At 38.6% G+C, this 16,086-nt stretch overlaps 1 protein-coding gene across 4 annotated transcripts in view; it reads right to left on the reverse strand.

Annotated features, from left to right (window-relative positions):
• Positions 1-16,086, reverse strand: part of CNTNAP5 (contactin associated protein family member 5) — a 312,663-nt gene that overhangs the window by 157,773 nt on the left and 138,804 nt on the right. For all 4 annotated transcript variants that reach the window (XM_053402908.1, XM_053402895.1, XM_053402900.1 and 1 more), the window contains one exon: positions 9,540-9,724. In XM_053402908.1, coding sequence (XP_053258883.1) covers positions 9,540-9,724 — 185 coding nt within the window. The remainder of the gene's footprint in view (positions 1-9,539; positions 9,725-16,086) is intronic.

Consider the following 16,086-nt stretch of genomic DNA (forward strand, 5'->3'; position numbering starts at 1 on the left):
CCCATACTGTATTGATTTTCGTACCTTTGTTGAAGTTATTAGCAAAATAGTCCGTCAAAGATTTTTGAGCTTTCTCCACAATTTTTTGATCATCTAGAAGGCAATCATTCATTCTCCATCTGAATGTTCTTTCTTCGTATCCTTGTAATTCTAGTTTTATTGGACTGTGATCTGATATTACTCTTGGTTGAATTTCTATTTGCTTGATTCTTGGAGTTAATTCATTTGAGACCCAAATTTGATCAATTCTTGACATTGACTGGTTCGGATCCGAATAAAATGTAAATTGTTTTTCCAGCGGGTGTCTCAATCTCCAAATGTCTATTAAGTTGCAGCATTTTACCAGTGAGAAAAATGTTTTTGGAAGTTTTCCTTCTTTACTAGTTCCTGCTGCTCTTAGTCTGTCCATTTCCAATGACACCACTCCATTCATATCACCCAGTACAATTATCTTTTGGTCTACATATTCGAACAGCTTTTCTTCCAAATTTTTGAAAAAATCTACCTTATTTCCATTTGGTGCGTAGATCCCGACAATTATTATTTTTTCGCCTTGCCATTTGATCTGTACCGCGATAATTCTTCCTTCTTCATCTTTAAAGATTTGCTGGGCATCGATTTTACTCCTCACGTAAATTACCACTCCTCTCTTCTTACTTTTATCAGAAGAAATGAACTCATTCCCGAATCTTCTATTGATCAAGACTTTTCTATGTTTTTTTGCCACATGCGTTTCTTGTAAACAAATTATGTCCAAATTTTCCTTTTTTAAATGCTGTTCAATTTTGTTCCTTTTTTTCCTGTCATTCATTCCATTAATATTCCAATTCCAAATTTTTAATGCCATTTTTGCTTCTTAAATTAAATATAATCTTTTTTTTCCCCTCTAATTTTATTGTTCCTCTACTTCTCCTTCTTCCTCTTCTTCTTCCTCGTCTTCTCCTTCTTCCTCTTCCTCGTCTGTTTTCTTTCTTCTCTCCTCTTTTTCTTCACCTGCTCTTGTGACCAGTCCTCCTAATGCTGTTCCTCCTACAGCTCCTTTTTCTTCCTCTTCTTCTATTCTTAATTCTTTATATTTTCTCTGGAACTTACTTGTCTCTTCTGGACTGGTCAGTCTATGTTTCTTGCTTTTGTAAAAGAATGAGATTCCTTCAGGAAATTCCCATCTGAATTCAATTTATATTATATTCAATTAGGAATATAATTAATATTTTGGAATATCTGACTGCCAGAAATGAGAAACAAGCGATGTTAATATTTGTTGATGCGGAAAAGGCCTTTGATAACATATCTTGGGATTTTATGTTGAAAAGTTTAGAATATATGGAAGTAGGGGCGGAATTTCTCAATGGAATTAAAGCAATATATACGGAGCAGAAAGCTAAATTAATTGTAAATAATGTGATTACCGAGGAAATTGGGATATCTAAAGGCACACGACAAGGGTGTCCACTTTCACCATTGTTATTCATCATGGTACTGGAGGTCTTTCTAAAATCATTAAGAGAAAATGAGGCAATAAAAGGGGTTGAAGTAGGCCGGAATGAGTATAAAGTGAAGGCCTTTGCCGATGATCTGGTTATAACGGTAGAAGACCCTTTAGAAAGTATGAGAAATATACTTATAGAGATAGAGAGATTTGGACAAGTGGCAGGATTTATATTGAATAAGAAAAAAACCAAAATAATTGTTAAGAATATGGACTTAGATAAAATTGAAGAGATACAGCAGCAAGCAGGTATAGAAGTGGTGAAAAAAGTGAAATATTTAGGTATATGGATAACCCCCAAGAATATAGATTTATATCAGAATAATTACATACCAGTGTGGAACGGGATAAAAAAAGACTTGGATACGTGGGGACGAATGAAATTATCATTCTGGGGAAGGATTTCAACGATAAAGATGAGCGTGCTACCAAAACTACTGTTTCTATATCAAACAATTCCGATAATCAGGGGGACTGGGGTCTTTAAAGATTGGCAAAGAACAATCTCAAGATATATCTGGCAAGGAAAGAAGCCAAGAATTCAATTTAAGTTATTAACTGATGCAAAAGAAAGAGGAGGCTTTGCCTTGCCAGACTTGAAATTGTATTATGAAGCCTCAGGTCTCTGTTGGTTAAAGGAATGGATAAAATTAGAAAATACAGAACTGTTGGACTTAGAAGGATTTGACAACAGATTTGGATGGCACGCGTACTTATGGGCTGGAAAGAAGAAAATCCATAGAGGTTTTGGAAATCACATCTTCAGAGGATCATTAATAGAAATATGGGAGCGGTATAAAAATCTACTGGAAGCAAAAACTCCACACTGGTTGTCGCCATTAGAGGTTATGGCTGTTAAAAAAACTAATATGAGAAAGAATTGGATTACATATGGAAATTTGATTATTAAAGAAGGGGGGAAATGGAAAATGAAACCATATGAAGAAGTGAAAGAATTTATGTATGATTGGTTACATTATTTTCAAACAAATGAAATGTTTAAGAAAGATCTCAAAGAATATGGATATATAGAAAAAGATTCTAGATTTCAAATAGAAATAATTAACAATGAACATAAAAACTTATCCAAAATGTACAAAATATTGTTGGAATGGCATACAAAAGATGAAGAAGTTAAATCAGTTATGATAAAATGGGCCAGGGATATCGGACATAATATACAATTTGATGACTGGATAAAACTTTGGAAGGATGGTATTAAATTTACTGCATGCACTGCATTAAAGGAAAATGTTATGAAAATGATATATAGATGGTACATTACACCAGTAAAATTAGCAAAAATGTACAAAACATGTAAGAAATGTTGGAAATGTAAAGAAAAGGACGGTACATTTTTTCATATGTGGTGGGAATGTAAGAAAGTGAAAAGCTTCTGGGAGATGATATATAATGAGCTGAAAAAAATGTTGAAATATACATTTGTTAAAAAACCAGAGGCTTTTCTTTTAGGAATAATAGGAAATGAAATAAATAGAAAGGACTACAAAATTTTCCTGTATGCAGTGACAGCGGCAAGAATATTATTGGCCCAGAATTGGAAACAAGAACAAATACCAACGTTGGAGGAATGGAGAACAAAGCTGACGGACTATGCAGAACTTGATAAGCTGACAGGGAAGATTAGATATCAGCGAGATCAAAGTTTCATCGAGGATTGGAAAAAATTAACAGATTATTGGGAAAGTATAAGTGATAACGAAATAACGTTAGTGGCATTTAAAGAAGCTCTGTAATAGATTAAGAAATATTGCAAAAAAGCAGAATATAAGATGGGGGTAAGCATAAAGGTAATATTGAAATTGGGAAATGTGTATTAAAAAATTAGAATTCGAATGATTATCAGAGAAGCAGAAGGAAGTCAAAAAATTGGAAATGTATCACAATTTGTTAATGCGAAATGATTGTATGGAAAAATTAATAAAATATATTTAAAAAAAAAAAAAGAGACTGAGATCAATTCCAGAAAATGAAAAAGACAATCTGATAGAATTTCTTACAAAAGAATTTCTGGAATTTTGGCAGGACGATTTGAAAGAAGAGGAATTTAAAATAATAACTGCTTTTAGACTAGGCAGGAGACAAAACAGAAAGAGTCCAAGAGACTGCTTGATAACCTTGAGATCTCAGGAAGAGAGAGACAAGATACTAAACTTACATTTTCAAAGACCCCTTGAGATTGAAGATTTTCATGTGCAGATTTTTAAAGACATTCCTAAATACATTTTGGAAGTGAGGACTTACTACAAGGATTTGGTCACCTTATTAAGAAAGAACAACATACTATTCAGATGGGAGTTTCCACAAGGCCTGTCTTTCAACTATAAGGGAAAGAAAACCAAGATAAAATCAGTGCAAGATAAAGAACAATTTTTGGCAAGGAACCAGGAGGACCTTTCGAAGGGAACGGTGGAACCCACGGACTTAACAGAAGTACCAGACATTTCAAACTTATCCTTCGGGATTAAAACACCAACAGAAGAAGACATGCTGGGAGCAGCTGGGGGAGTAACTAAATAAATAACAAGATGTCTCTGCAAATTTTAAGCTGGAATTGTAATGGACTGAACCTCCCTAGAAAAAGACGTGAGGTTTTTCATATTTTGAAAAAAGAACAATTGGACTTGATTTGTTTACAAGAAACTCATGTGACCAGAGTTCACCGAAAACTACTTATTAACAAAAGATTAGGACAAGAATTTGTTTCATCGGACAAAGTGAAGAAAAGAGGTGTGGTGATTTATGCAAAGGAAAAGTTGGTTCCTAAATTTGTATTTAAAGATGAACAAGGAAGATATTTGGCAATTGAAATTCAAGTTCAAGGAGAAAAACTATTGATTATAGGAGTTTATGCACCGAATGAAGGGAAGTCAGAATTTTTTAAGAAATTGCATGAGACATTAATGGACTATAACATGATTAGAGGGGACCAGCTGGTTAAAGGGGTCCAGGTCGGAGCTAAACAGTACAAACTGAGAGCATTTGCAGATGATCTAGTTTTAACCTTACAAGAGCCAGACACTAGTACGAGAAGAGTCTTAGAGTTAATACAAGTATTTGGTCAAGTAGCAGGCTTTAAGCTGAACAAACAGAAAACGAAAGTATTGGATAACAATTTAACAAGTGCAGAAAGAGAGAAATTCCAGAATGATACTGGTTTATTGATAGCAAAGAAGGTGAAATACCTGGGGATAAATCTGACATCTAAGAATGTGAACCTATTTAAAGATAATTATGAGAAATGTTGAAGTGAAAAAAGATTTAGAAATATGGTCAAGTTTGAGACTTTCCTTGTTAGGCCGAATTGCTGTTATTAAGATGAATGTTTTGCCGAGAATGTTATTTTTGTTTCAAACATTGCAGATTGTGGACAAAATGGATTGTTTCAAGAGGTGGCAAAAAGATATATCTAGATTTGTCTGGCAGGGCAAAAAGCCCAGAATAAAATTTAAGATACTAACTGACGCAAAAGAAAGAGGGGGGCTTGCCCTGCCGGACTTAAAATTGTACTATGAATCAGCAGCTTTTTGCTGGCTGAAAAACTGGCTGCTTCTTGAAAATACAGACATTTTGGACTTGGAAGGGTTTAATAATAGATTTGGCTGGCATGCATATATATGGTACGACAAGGTTAAGATCCACCAAGGTTTCAAAAATCATATTGTTAGAAAAGCCCTATATAATGTATGGATCAGATATAAAGACTTGCTGGAAAACAAAACACCCAGGTGGTTGTCACCGATGGAAGCTAAGGAAGTGAAAAAATTAAACATGGAATCTAAATGGCCGAAATATTGGGAAATTATAGAGTATGAGGAGGGAAAAGTTAAATTGCAAAGTTATGAGAAACTGAAGTTCAAAGTAAGAGATTGGCTCCATTATTACCAGATAAACGAAGTTTTTAAACAGGACAGGAAAATTGGCTTTCAGGTGGAGAGGTCGAAATTAGAAACAGAGCTTTTGGAACCCAGTACTAAGAATTTGTCAAGAATGTATAACTTGCTGTTGAAATGGAACACACAGGATGAGATGGTTAAATCAGCTATGATTAAATGGGCACAGGACATTGGACATGACATTATGTTTGCTGACTGGGAACAGTTATGGACCACCGGTATAAAGTTTACGGCATGTAATGCCTTAAGAGAGAATATTATGAAAATGATTTATAGGTGGTACATGACCCCAGTCAAGCTTGCAAAAATTTATCATTTGCCCAATAACAAATGCTGGAAATGTAATGAAACTGAAGGTACTTTTTATCACCTTTGGTGGACGTGCCCAAAGATTAAGGCTTTCTGGGAAAGGATTTATAATGAAATGAAAAAGGTGCTTAAATGCACTTTTGTGAAGAAACCAGAAGCCTTTCTCCTGGGCATGGCAGGCCAATTGGTGTCAAAGAAGGATAGGACGTTTTTTATGTATGCGACAACAGCAGCAAGAGTACTTTTAGCAAAGTACTGGAAGACACAAGAACTACCCACACTGGAAGAATGGCAGACGAAGGTGATCGACTACATGGGACTGGCCGAGATGACTGGCAGAATCCGAGACCAAGGGAAAGAGACGGTGGAAGAAGACTGGAAGAAATTTAAAGTTTACCTTAAGAACTATTGTAAAATTAACGAGTGCTAAAATGTTTTGAGTAATGTAAAATAGAATTGCAGCGACAAACAATTGGACATGGGAATAAGGATTTAAAGGAAGTGCCATAAGTAAATAAAATTAGAGGTTGTTGGAAAAATTTTAAAACAAGGATGCAGAAAAAGGAGGTATGGGGAAGTCGCTGAAAGAAGGTTTAAGGAAAAGAAGGTTAAGAAACTATACATGTTTATATGTGTGTTTGTTTTTGTTTTGTTTTGTATTGTTATTTAATATGTGTTGGAAAATCAATAAAAATTTATTTTAAAAAAAAAAAAGAGAGAGATGGACCGATTTGGTACCAGGCAGTTCCCTACAATGCTTTAGTGGGGGATGAAATTCTATCTAGCACAAGGTAAACACTGCTACCTGGACAGGCAAGCCACCTACTTGTTTGGTCTGAACTTCAATTTACTGACCCTCAAGCAGTAAATGACCAAGCTTTAAGCTGGTTCAATAATTCTACTTCATCACCTGAATCAGATTTAAAAGGTAAACAGAGCTGGATGACATATTGACGACACCTCACCCCAAATCTCCAAATGAGTTCACTGTCTTCATATATTAAATAGTGGGGGTGGGAAAGATGGGATCCTGTGGCACACCACAGCAGAGAAACCAAAACAGAGCTAAGCAGTAGTCCCCCAGCATCAACTTTTGGAAGTTTTCATCCAGTGGGAATAGCTTTCCAAGATGGATACCATGACTGATAGTAGCAGAAACTGCTGAGAGGCTTGGGGGTGATACAGCCTCACCCCAAACACCCACACCCACATATTTCTTTTGGCATAGGTCAGAGGGTCCAGTCTTCTTATGTTCAGTGCCCAAGTCTGAAACTCATTTGAAATGCATACGGTAAGGTCATATTTGAGGAAGAAGGCAACAAAACCTTGTTTCAAGTACCTCTGCACTATGATAGTCATGTGTAATTTTAAGGCCCATATTAAATGTAGTACTGTCAGAAGGAATTCTATTTAAAGACTAGCTCTTTAGCTGGGGCTCATTATTTCTTGCTTCAGACACTTTGCAACCTCTGCTCTTTCTTCCTGAGGGTTTATTATTATTATTATTTTTAAAAAGTCTCTAGCTCAGGGATCCCTTTCTCTGGATTTTTTTAAAACAAGAAACCAAAAAACCAGGGCAATCAATATCAATCACACTGCACCTTATTGGAAAAAAACAGTTTCCTTAGTGATCAGTAATATTTTTAATTACCAGACTAATTGTTTTAGTTCCCTTAGCTAGGTCTTTAATCCCTTAAGTGTGCTAAGATAAAGTTTCATTAGTGTAGTAGTTGCTGGGGTGAAGCAATGGAGATATTAAAGCTAAGGAACAAACCTAGTTTCTTTTTCTGAACTGGTCTTTAGGTATAAATTGGCCTGATGCATACTGGGATCAAACTGATTTGTATTATGCTTGGAACTTAACTCAAAGAAATTCATGGGAGAAATTCTACGGACTGCAATAAGGATGGGTGCATTTCCATGTCACTTCCATATGTGTTCACTCTTGTCTGTTCCTTTCCCATTTCTGCATTAATATTTAAATATATAATATTATGGAAATTCATAATTTAAATAAGCACTTCTAAACATATTTCTCCCATAGCGTGTATGCAAAATATATTGTGATACATTCTTTGAATGAAGAACTGTGTTTGAAAATTTTTGAAGCATGAAAGTACATTGATAGCAGACCAAGTTAGTTCAAATTAGATTTTTTCAAGCACCCGTGAAACAGAATAAATCAAAGTATATCACCGTTGCAAAGTTACACATGGTCAAGTTCCACCGAATCAGTGGAGCTTCACTATGACCCAGTTCACATGTAATACCAAATGATGGTTTTATGTTGCATGAGTGAGAGTCATGTATTCAAGCCTAACTTGTCAAATGTTCTAACTCAAGGGCAAAAATGGAAAAAAAGTTAGCTAAAGGGGGTGGAGAGAAAGAGAGAGGTGAAGAGAGTGTGAGCTTGAGAGCTGTATAATCCTCCTAAAATGGTACACATTTCTGTTCCAAGGCAGGGATCCATCTTGGCGCAGAATGATGCAATTCACACCTTTGCTGTGTTGCATTTGGTTGCTCATGTCTGCCAAGCCTCTTGGACTAATGAGATTCCTCTGTATGTGTAGGCTGCTTGCTTTCCTCTTTCTCTGCCCCCTTTCCTAGCAGTTTAGATAAGTCTGCTGCTCCTTCTGCTGTGCTTTTGCTAAGTAGGTTTTGTGAGGAGTCACGTTAAGCAAGCATGATGTTCCTTGGATGCTTCGATCCTGTAGCCAAATGCTGATGTTGCTTGATGTTGTGAAGAGAGAGCAGGGGGCGGACTTTCAATCCACACTTTTGGCTCCTTTCCTCTTTAAAGGATTTGTTCCCGGTTCACTTTTAATTCAAGAGCAGATGGCTTACCAGTGGCAAATTACAGGTGCTTGGCTGACCTTGGCTGTCATCCTGTGCACATTGTGAGGATGGCAACCCCCACACCCTAACACTGCAGCAAGGAAGGGAGCTGTTCCTATCTTCTAGCAGTAATTAATAACTGAACTGCATCATACCAGATGTGGTGTTTAGGGGAGTTTAACCCCCCCCTTCAATGTGGCTTGGAGACAGTGCAAGACTTGCTATTTTTGTGTGCGATTAGCTTTCTTGGCACAAACTTTCAGGATAGGAGAATAGAAAACTGCCTTATACTGAGTCAATCTATTGGTTCATCTAGTTCAGTAGAAGAAGAAGAGCTTGGATTTGATATCCCGCTTTATCACTACCCGAAGGAGTCTCAAAGCGGCTAACATTCTCCTTTCCCTTCCTCCCCCACAACAAACACTCTGTGAGGTGAGTGGGGCTGAGAGACTTCAGAGAAGTGTGACTAGCCCAAGGTCACCCAGTAGCTGCATGTGGAGGAGCGGAGACGCGAACCCGGTTCCCCAGATTACGAGTCTACCGCTCTTAATCACTACACCACACTAGCTCTCTGTTTGCATTGACTGTTTGCATTGACTGGCATCAGCTTTCTCTGGTTACAGGCAGTGGACACTCTAGGGCAGGCATCTCCAAACTCGGCCCTCCAGATGCTTTGGGACTACAACTCCCATCATCCCTAGCTAACAGGACCAGTGGTCAGGGATGATGGGATTATAGTCCCAAAACATCTGGAGGGCCGAGTTTGGGGATGCCCGCTCTAGGGTCTTCTGCATGGAAAGCAACTGAGCTACAGCCCTTCCTCTAATTTCATGTGTGCACTCCTTCTGCAGTAATGGAGTAAGTAAATCATTGTTTGATAAAATAGCATCCCTGCTATCACTAAAAAAGCCAGGTTGGATTGGAAAGCACATCTCCCTGCATCATTTCTCTTAGGACAGCATACGCTACACAAAAAAAGTCTGACACACCTCATAATCAATGTTCAAGTCATCTGAATCTCCCTTGGTTCGGAAATGCTGCATATACTTGTCCACCGTGAAGTTCACCTGCTTATTGAATCGCTCGATGAGGACCGAGTGCCAGTGCTGGTCATCCAGGAGACTGCCCAAGGTGACGGACGTGTGACTGTTGCTGAAACGCAGCTTGGCATCTCCTGCAGGGGCAGCGAAAAGACACAAATTGCAACTGATCCATCGATTCTAAGTCTCCGGTACCATGCTCCCGAAATGATTAGCAGCTAATACGTTTTGACTGGTGTATGTATGCAGCCTTGACTTGGCCACCACCCCTTGCAGAGAAGCAGCAGCAATACCGTTATCAAGAGCACAAGATAATATCACCAAGGCAACAATCGGTAAACAGACAATAAACATCTATAAAAATGGCAAAAGTAGTTTCTTTCCAAAATAGGTTTTATCTTAAACAATTGCAAATGCAGTAATAAAGAGTCCACTTGTGATATACCCCATCTTTGTTCTAAAATAGTGTTCAGGGCACCTTACAAAAATTCCACTCATGCCTACAATATATGCGCGCGTGCACACACACACACACACACACGGAGAACATAAAACTGTATTTTAAGAAGTAGCCGATAATCAAAAGAACCATTACAGAAGGATTAAAATGATCATGTAGTGCAGAAATCATGGGTGACTAGACTGGTTGGGTCCCCATGACTTCTTGGAAAAGTGTGCCATTTTCTCTCACATGGTAGGACCCTACAAGCAGATTAGCATAGGGGAATAAGTCCTTTGGGTATTCCAGCCCCAAATCATGTACAGTTTTATAGGCCAATCTAGAGCTTTTATTATAGTGACAAACATACTGGCAGCCAGTAGAGATCTTGAAGAACCAGCAAAATATGATTACTATGGTCAGTCCCCATCAATAAATTGACCATGTATATTGGTTCTGTTGTGACAAGCCAATCAGCATTCTATTTTGTACTCCCTCACCATCACTGTTACATGCTTTACATTGCTTCCACATTCCTGACACGTAAGAGCAAAAAAGCAGAGTGACCCGGTGCTGCCGCAGGACTAAGGAATGGGAAACAAACCCTAATTCACACTTTCTGAACCAATATGTGTCGTGAAATGTTCAACATGTTTTGCATCACAAACACACACACAGAGCTGATAGAGAAATTACAAAACTTAGCGTTGTATTCAATGTAGCTGTATGGTTGGGGTATGTATGTGCAGTCCCTGGGCACTTTTCTTCCAAGGAAATATTGGTGGCTCTTGACTTCAAAATGTTTGTCCATTCCTTCAGTCCTAATGCATAGAACTTCAGCCTAAATGGCCTCCCTCTCTTTGTAATATCAATGGGATATTCTGAACTCTCTCATGAAAAGCAGAGTGACTAATAGTGTCAAAGAACTCTGTTTAAAACTTCCTTTCAACAATGGATATTTTACAATTGTAATGCACTAATCTCCTTTAGGTATAGGAATAATAGGCATAATTTCCAATGAAAAAATAAGAAAGAAAGAGATTAGCTGAGGACAAAGCATGTTAATGGGTTTATGTAACAAGGGGAAAGCTCTCGAAAGTTGTCACAAACATAATTAATCAGAAAAGGGAAGATGAGAAAAGGCTTTAAAAAAACTAATTCTCCTTTTAATGCTTTTAGCTCAGTATCTTCAGATGAAAATAAAATCTACTTAAATATAGCACATATCAACTGATCATAGAATCAGATGTCACCTCATTTTAACCTAGACTAGGGTTGCAATCCTACACACACTAGCTGTGAGTCAGTCACTCTGAATGGGATGTGTTAGATTGCATCTAAAGGTTCAAATCTTATATACACAACTGGAGTAAGCCACACTGAACATAGTGGAACTCATTTCTGAGTAAATATACACAAGTATAGATCAGGGTGGGCATAGGGTAGACTGTGGTCCATTGATGAACCATTAACCAATTTCTGGTAGACTACATACCATATTTATGCAAATTCAATGCACCATTGAATCTAATGCACACCTCAATTTTCAAAACCTTGAAACCAAAAAAGTATTTTCTGGCACCATCAAATCCAATACACACCCTAATTTTCCAGATATAATTTGGCCAAAAAAGGAATGCATTACATTTGAGTAAATACGGTAGTTGTTGAGTTTATTGCAAATAATGCTAGTTGAGGTGGCAAAACAATTAATGTTCTCAAACTAGAGACCATTTTCAGGATACTTAAATGGAGTTGGCCTGTTAATCCCCTCTTTAAAGATTTAATAAACTTTGGTACCTATTGGGATTCTATTTCTTTTAAGTGCCCACTATGAACTTTATTGAATTTAAGAGTGTGCTGCAGGCATCCCCAACCTGCAGCCCTCCAGATGCTTTGGCCTACAACTCCCATGATCCCTAGCTAACGGGACCAGTGGTCAGGAATGATGGGAATTGTAGTCCAAAACATCTGGAGTGCCAAAGGTTGGGGATGCCTGGTTTACCATCTTTGCAAATCTTCACACTAGGGCAAGGATGCTTGCAAGGTCAATTTGGAAGGATATTTGCAGATCAATCTGACCTGGTTCTCTGTGATGGAATATCGTAGATGCTAATTCATACACGGATTATCTTCTCTCAAATCAAAGCATTGTTGCAGTTTTGCTATTACTACTGTTTGAGAATTGAAAATGCCTGTTTTTTATGTTTTTGTTTTGTCTGTTGTTTCTTTTGCTTAACATGAAATTTCACAGAAAACTATTAGACTCTTTCTTAAGCAAAACATCTGAACAATTTCATGAGAAATAATTGGAACTTTGAGAAGAAATTTCTAGTGGTGGGATGATAGGTTACATGTGCCCATGCTGTTGGTGAAGCATTCCCCATTAATTTATAAGTGGCAAAATGTTAATGTACATAAAAAAGGCCCCAGAGCAGGCCTTCAGAGCTTGTAGCCTACTATGCTAAACTGCAGAAGTAAAACTGCAAAAGGAAAAGCCTTGTTCTGCTGTCTACCTGCCAAATTGGAGAAGTAGGCACTGGGGGCTATCAAGCACTCAACAGGTCACAACACAAGGTTGGTGGACTGCATGTGGCTGTATGAATCACTAGTTATGTAGGCATGCCTAAAATTCACCCATCTAAAAATACAGATTGAGAAATATTATTAGTTGCTGCCTTAACTTTAGCAAGCTTGTCACTATGCAAGATGTGTGTCTTCCGGTAAGGAAACTTCTTATGAGAAAGCACTATTGTGCAGAAGAACTAATATGATGAAATTCATTTTGTTATTTTCAAATGTCTCTCTAACATATACTGCCTTGGTTCTTGCTATGTATTGTTACAATCTGTCTAGTGCTCTTTTGCCACCCACAATCTTCCTCCTACTTGCCTGATGCCCCTTATTCATTTTGTCATTTTAGAATTTGATCTGTTTTCTCAGGAGAGAGAGAGAGAGAGAGAGAGAGAGAGAGAGAGAGAGAGAGATCGCTATGCAATGATGTTTTAAAATAATTTCCATCCATGTCTCTGATTAAGGGAATTTTAGGCCTGGGGGTCAAATGCATCCTTAATGGACCTTGGGACTCTCCTCAGGTCACACTCCCTCTTCTCTGAGCCATATCCCTCACTAGCCCTGCTTTGCATCCTGAGTTTTTTGGGGGTTTCTTTTGCCAGGCTGTCCTTGAGCTCTGATAACACTTCTCGCTTGCCTGGATAGAAGATAGATAGGGATGTGTCAGTGTGAAGAAACTAGTCTATTTCAAAGATGTTAAATTCGCATTTGTTATTATGCCAACTTTTGCCTCTGATCCCACCCACCAATGGTTTGTACACAAACACACACACACACACACAGAGAGAGAGAGAGAGAGAGAGAGAGAGAGAGAGAGAGAGAGAGAGAGAGAAAAGCAAATGAGGCCCTCAGCCTGAAAAATGTTTCCTGCCCCTGGGATATAGTATAGCAGATCAGGGAAACCATTGCAGAAGACAAAATCCTTTATTTCTGAAGTAGGAGAATGTGGCTCAGGAAATATCACATGATACTGAATTATTATGATTTAACCACAAGAGACAGCTCTCTTAGCTGACAATAATGAACAGTTGCACTAGGTTTACATTTCAAAAGGAAGGAAGAAACAAGAACCAGAAATAGGAAAATAGGAAGGGTTTATTATTGTTGTTATTGTTACTGTTTCTCCTTGGGGAACCTGATGCTGTCTTTATGCTTCACATGAACTCTTTTTCTATACACTCCAGACATTTACTCCAGGCTTTCTTATTTTCCTTGCTTGATTGCATACCGATAGCTGAATGCGGCACACACAGCTAACGCACCTCACCCAAGGCAGGGGTTCAATTACAGGGAATCAAAGACCTGTTTTCTGCGTGGACAGAGATGACCCAGTGGAGTGAAGAGCTGCAGCAGCTGTGAAATGAAACCTTGAAGTGGACAGATGGGCAGGAGCACAACCTCTGAAATGATCATCTGAAAAAGAATCATCTTCTAACCAAAAGGAGGGAGGGAAGGAAAAAGCTTTGGTAGGCAACACAATTGAATCCTTGCAAACTTGTCTATTTTAAAGAGTAGGGAACAGAAGCAAGTTTACCAGCTGTTAGTGGCTTTAGTTCATTAACTATTTGTCTCTTAACAGATTAATCTGATAGCTAATTCATGAGAATAAATAAGAGTTGCCCAAACCTGACTCTAAGAATATATAACAAATAGATCTGGATGAATACCAAACACAAGGAATCACCAATTATGGCTATTCAACCACATCTGTAGCAGGAGGAATGCTCTATACAGGCAACTCCCAATTTATGCGGAGGGTTACGTTCCAAGGCACTGTGCGTTTAAGTGAAATTGTGTATATTTGAAACATCTTTGAAAAAACACCCCATTCCACCCTCTTCCCCATTCTGCCCCTTTTGGTGATGTTTTTGGGTCACTTACAAGTTTGGCACGATTTGAGCATGCACAGTTGTGCACATATTGGACACACCAAAAATGGTTGCTTTTTGGTCTCCCTTGTCCTTCCCAGTAAGCAACAGTGCCCCTTCTGCTGCAAAGCTAGCATTGCATTTCTGCCACACCAGGAGAGCCACTTTGGGGTGCGGCATATTCCAGTTGATGTCCTTGGAAGTATGACATCATTCGGGAGAAATGCCTTCCTGTCATCTATTACCTAAATTCGGCAAAATGTCCAGGAATATCTGGACGTATGGCAGCCCAAGTCAGCAGTGTCGTTCTTGCTGATTTACCTTAAAAATAGCTAAGAAACTTTTTTTGTGATTTTGGCAAAAAGCTCAACAAGTTTGGGCAAAACTAAAAAAAAAAGAAGACAACCCTACTATTACCTCCTTACATCCTTGGCACCACCTAGTCCCTAGACATAATTTTCTATATATGCCTAAGCACACTGAGGTGATGGAGAAATTACATTGTGGTTCGAGGACCCGATCCCCGCTTTGAGGAATAAAGGCACGTGGACACAGTGTATAAGGTTAATGGGCAAGAAAAGGCCACAACTTTATTGATTACAGCAAGTGAGAAGGTATTGGCTTAGGCATTGGACCACGGAAGATTGACTCCACCCACTCGGAGAGGGGTGAGCCAAAAGAGGGGTTATCTACCAGTAGGGGGAGCCTGTTGATGCTAATACAACTATAAGCTCTCCCCTGATGTCACCGAGGGTCGTGCCATGGCTCCCCGCCACACAGGCATCAGACAGGATCCACGACCACCGGATTCCTTTAATGGAATACCCAAATTTGAAGGGGTAGGCAATGGCCACACCTTGCCCTTCCATACACCAACAACACATTCCAATGCCTAACCATCACCCGAGCCCAAGAGGCTCACCGCCAATACCCTCACAGCTGTAACCAATCCCTAATACTGCTGACGATGTTACCTAGCCAAATGTCATTCCCCCGATCTGAAAGATGAACCCCGTCATCCCGGAACAAGGCCTGATCGCCTATCCGGATACCATCATGAGAGATAACTAGGCCATTCATAAAACGCACTTTGTGGGCAATCACACGATTTAAGAGTTTCCTGGATTTCTCAAAGGCCATAATGCCATTTGGCACCGCGCCAAACCATTCTCTTTAGGAGCGAAGACCAGAACAAGGTTGTTCTGGGACATAAAACAACAAGTTTGTCCAAGTCTTTTTTCATGTTCCACAACAAGTCCACATTCTTTCTGCTGACGAGGTCATTCTCCCCCAGCTGAAGGATAAGGATGTCAGGGGGACGAAACACAGCAACTCTTTCTTTCGGCAATGGCATGAGTTCCTCATATTGTTAATCAAATGACTGTGGCATGCATACTTTTTATTGAAATCTTTGGGATTTCTAAAGGCAAGGCTAGAATGAGGTTCCACTGCAAATTTTAGAGAGGGAAAACTGATCCTATTGAATAAATAATACTGCTATTGCCCCAAGAATGTCACATAAATCATTATTGCCTTTCTAAAATACTAGTTTCTCTGTGCTTCTGCTGTTTGCAGAACAATCTCAAAATGAATCAAATGATCAAAGCCTTAAAGA

The sequence above is a fragment of the Podarcis raffonei genome, chromosome 1 (assembly GCF_027172205.1).
Source record: "Podarcis raffonei isolate rPodRaf1 chromosome 1, rPodRaf1.pri, whole genome shotgun sequence".
NCBI lineage: Eukaryota > Metazoa > Chordata > Lepidosauria > Squamata > Lacertidae > Podarcis > Podarcis raffonei.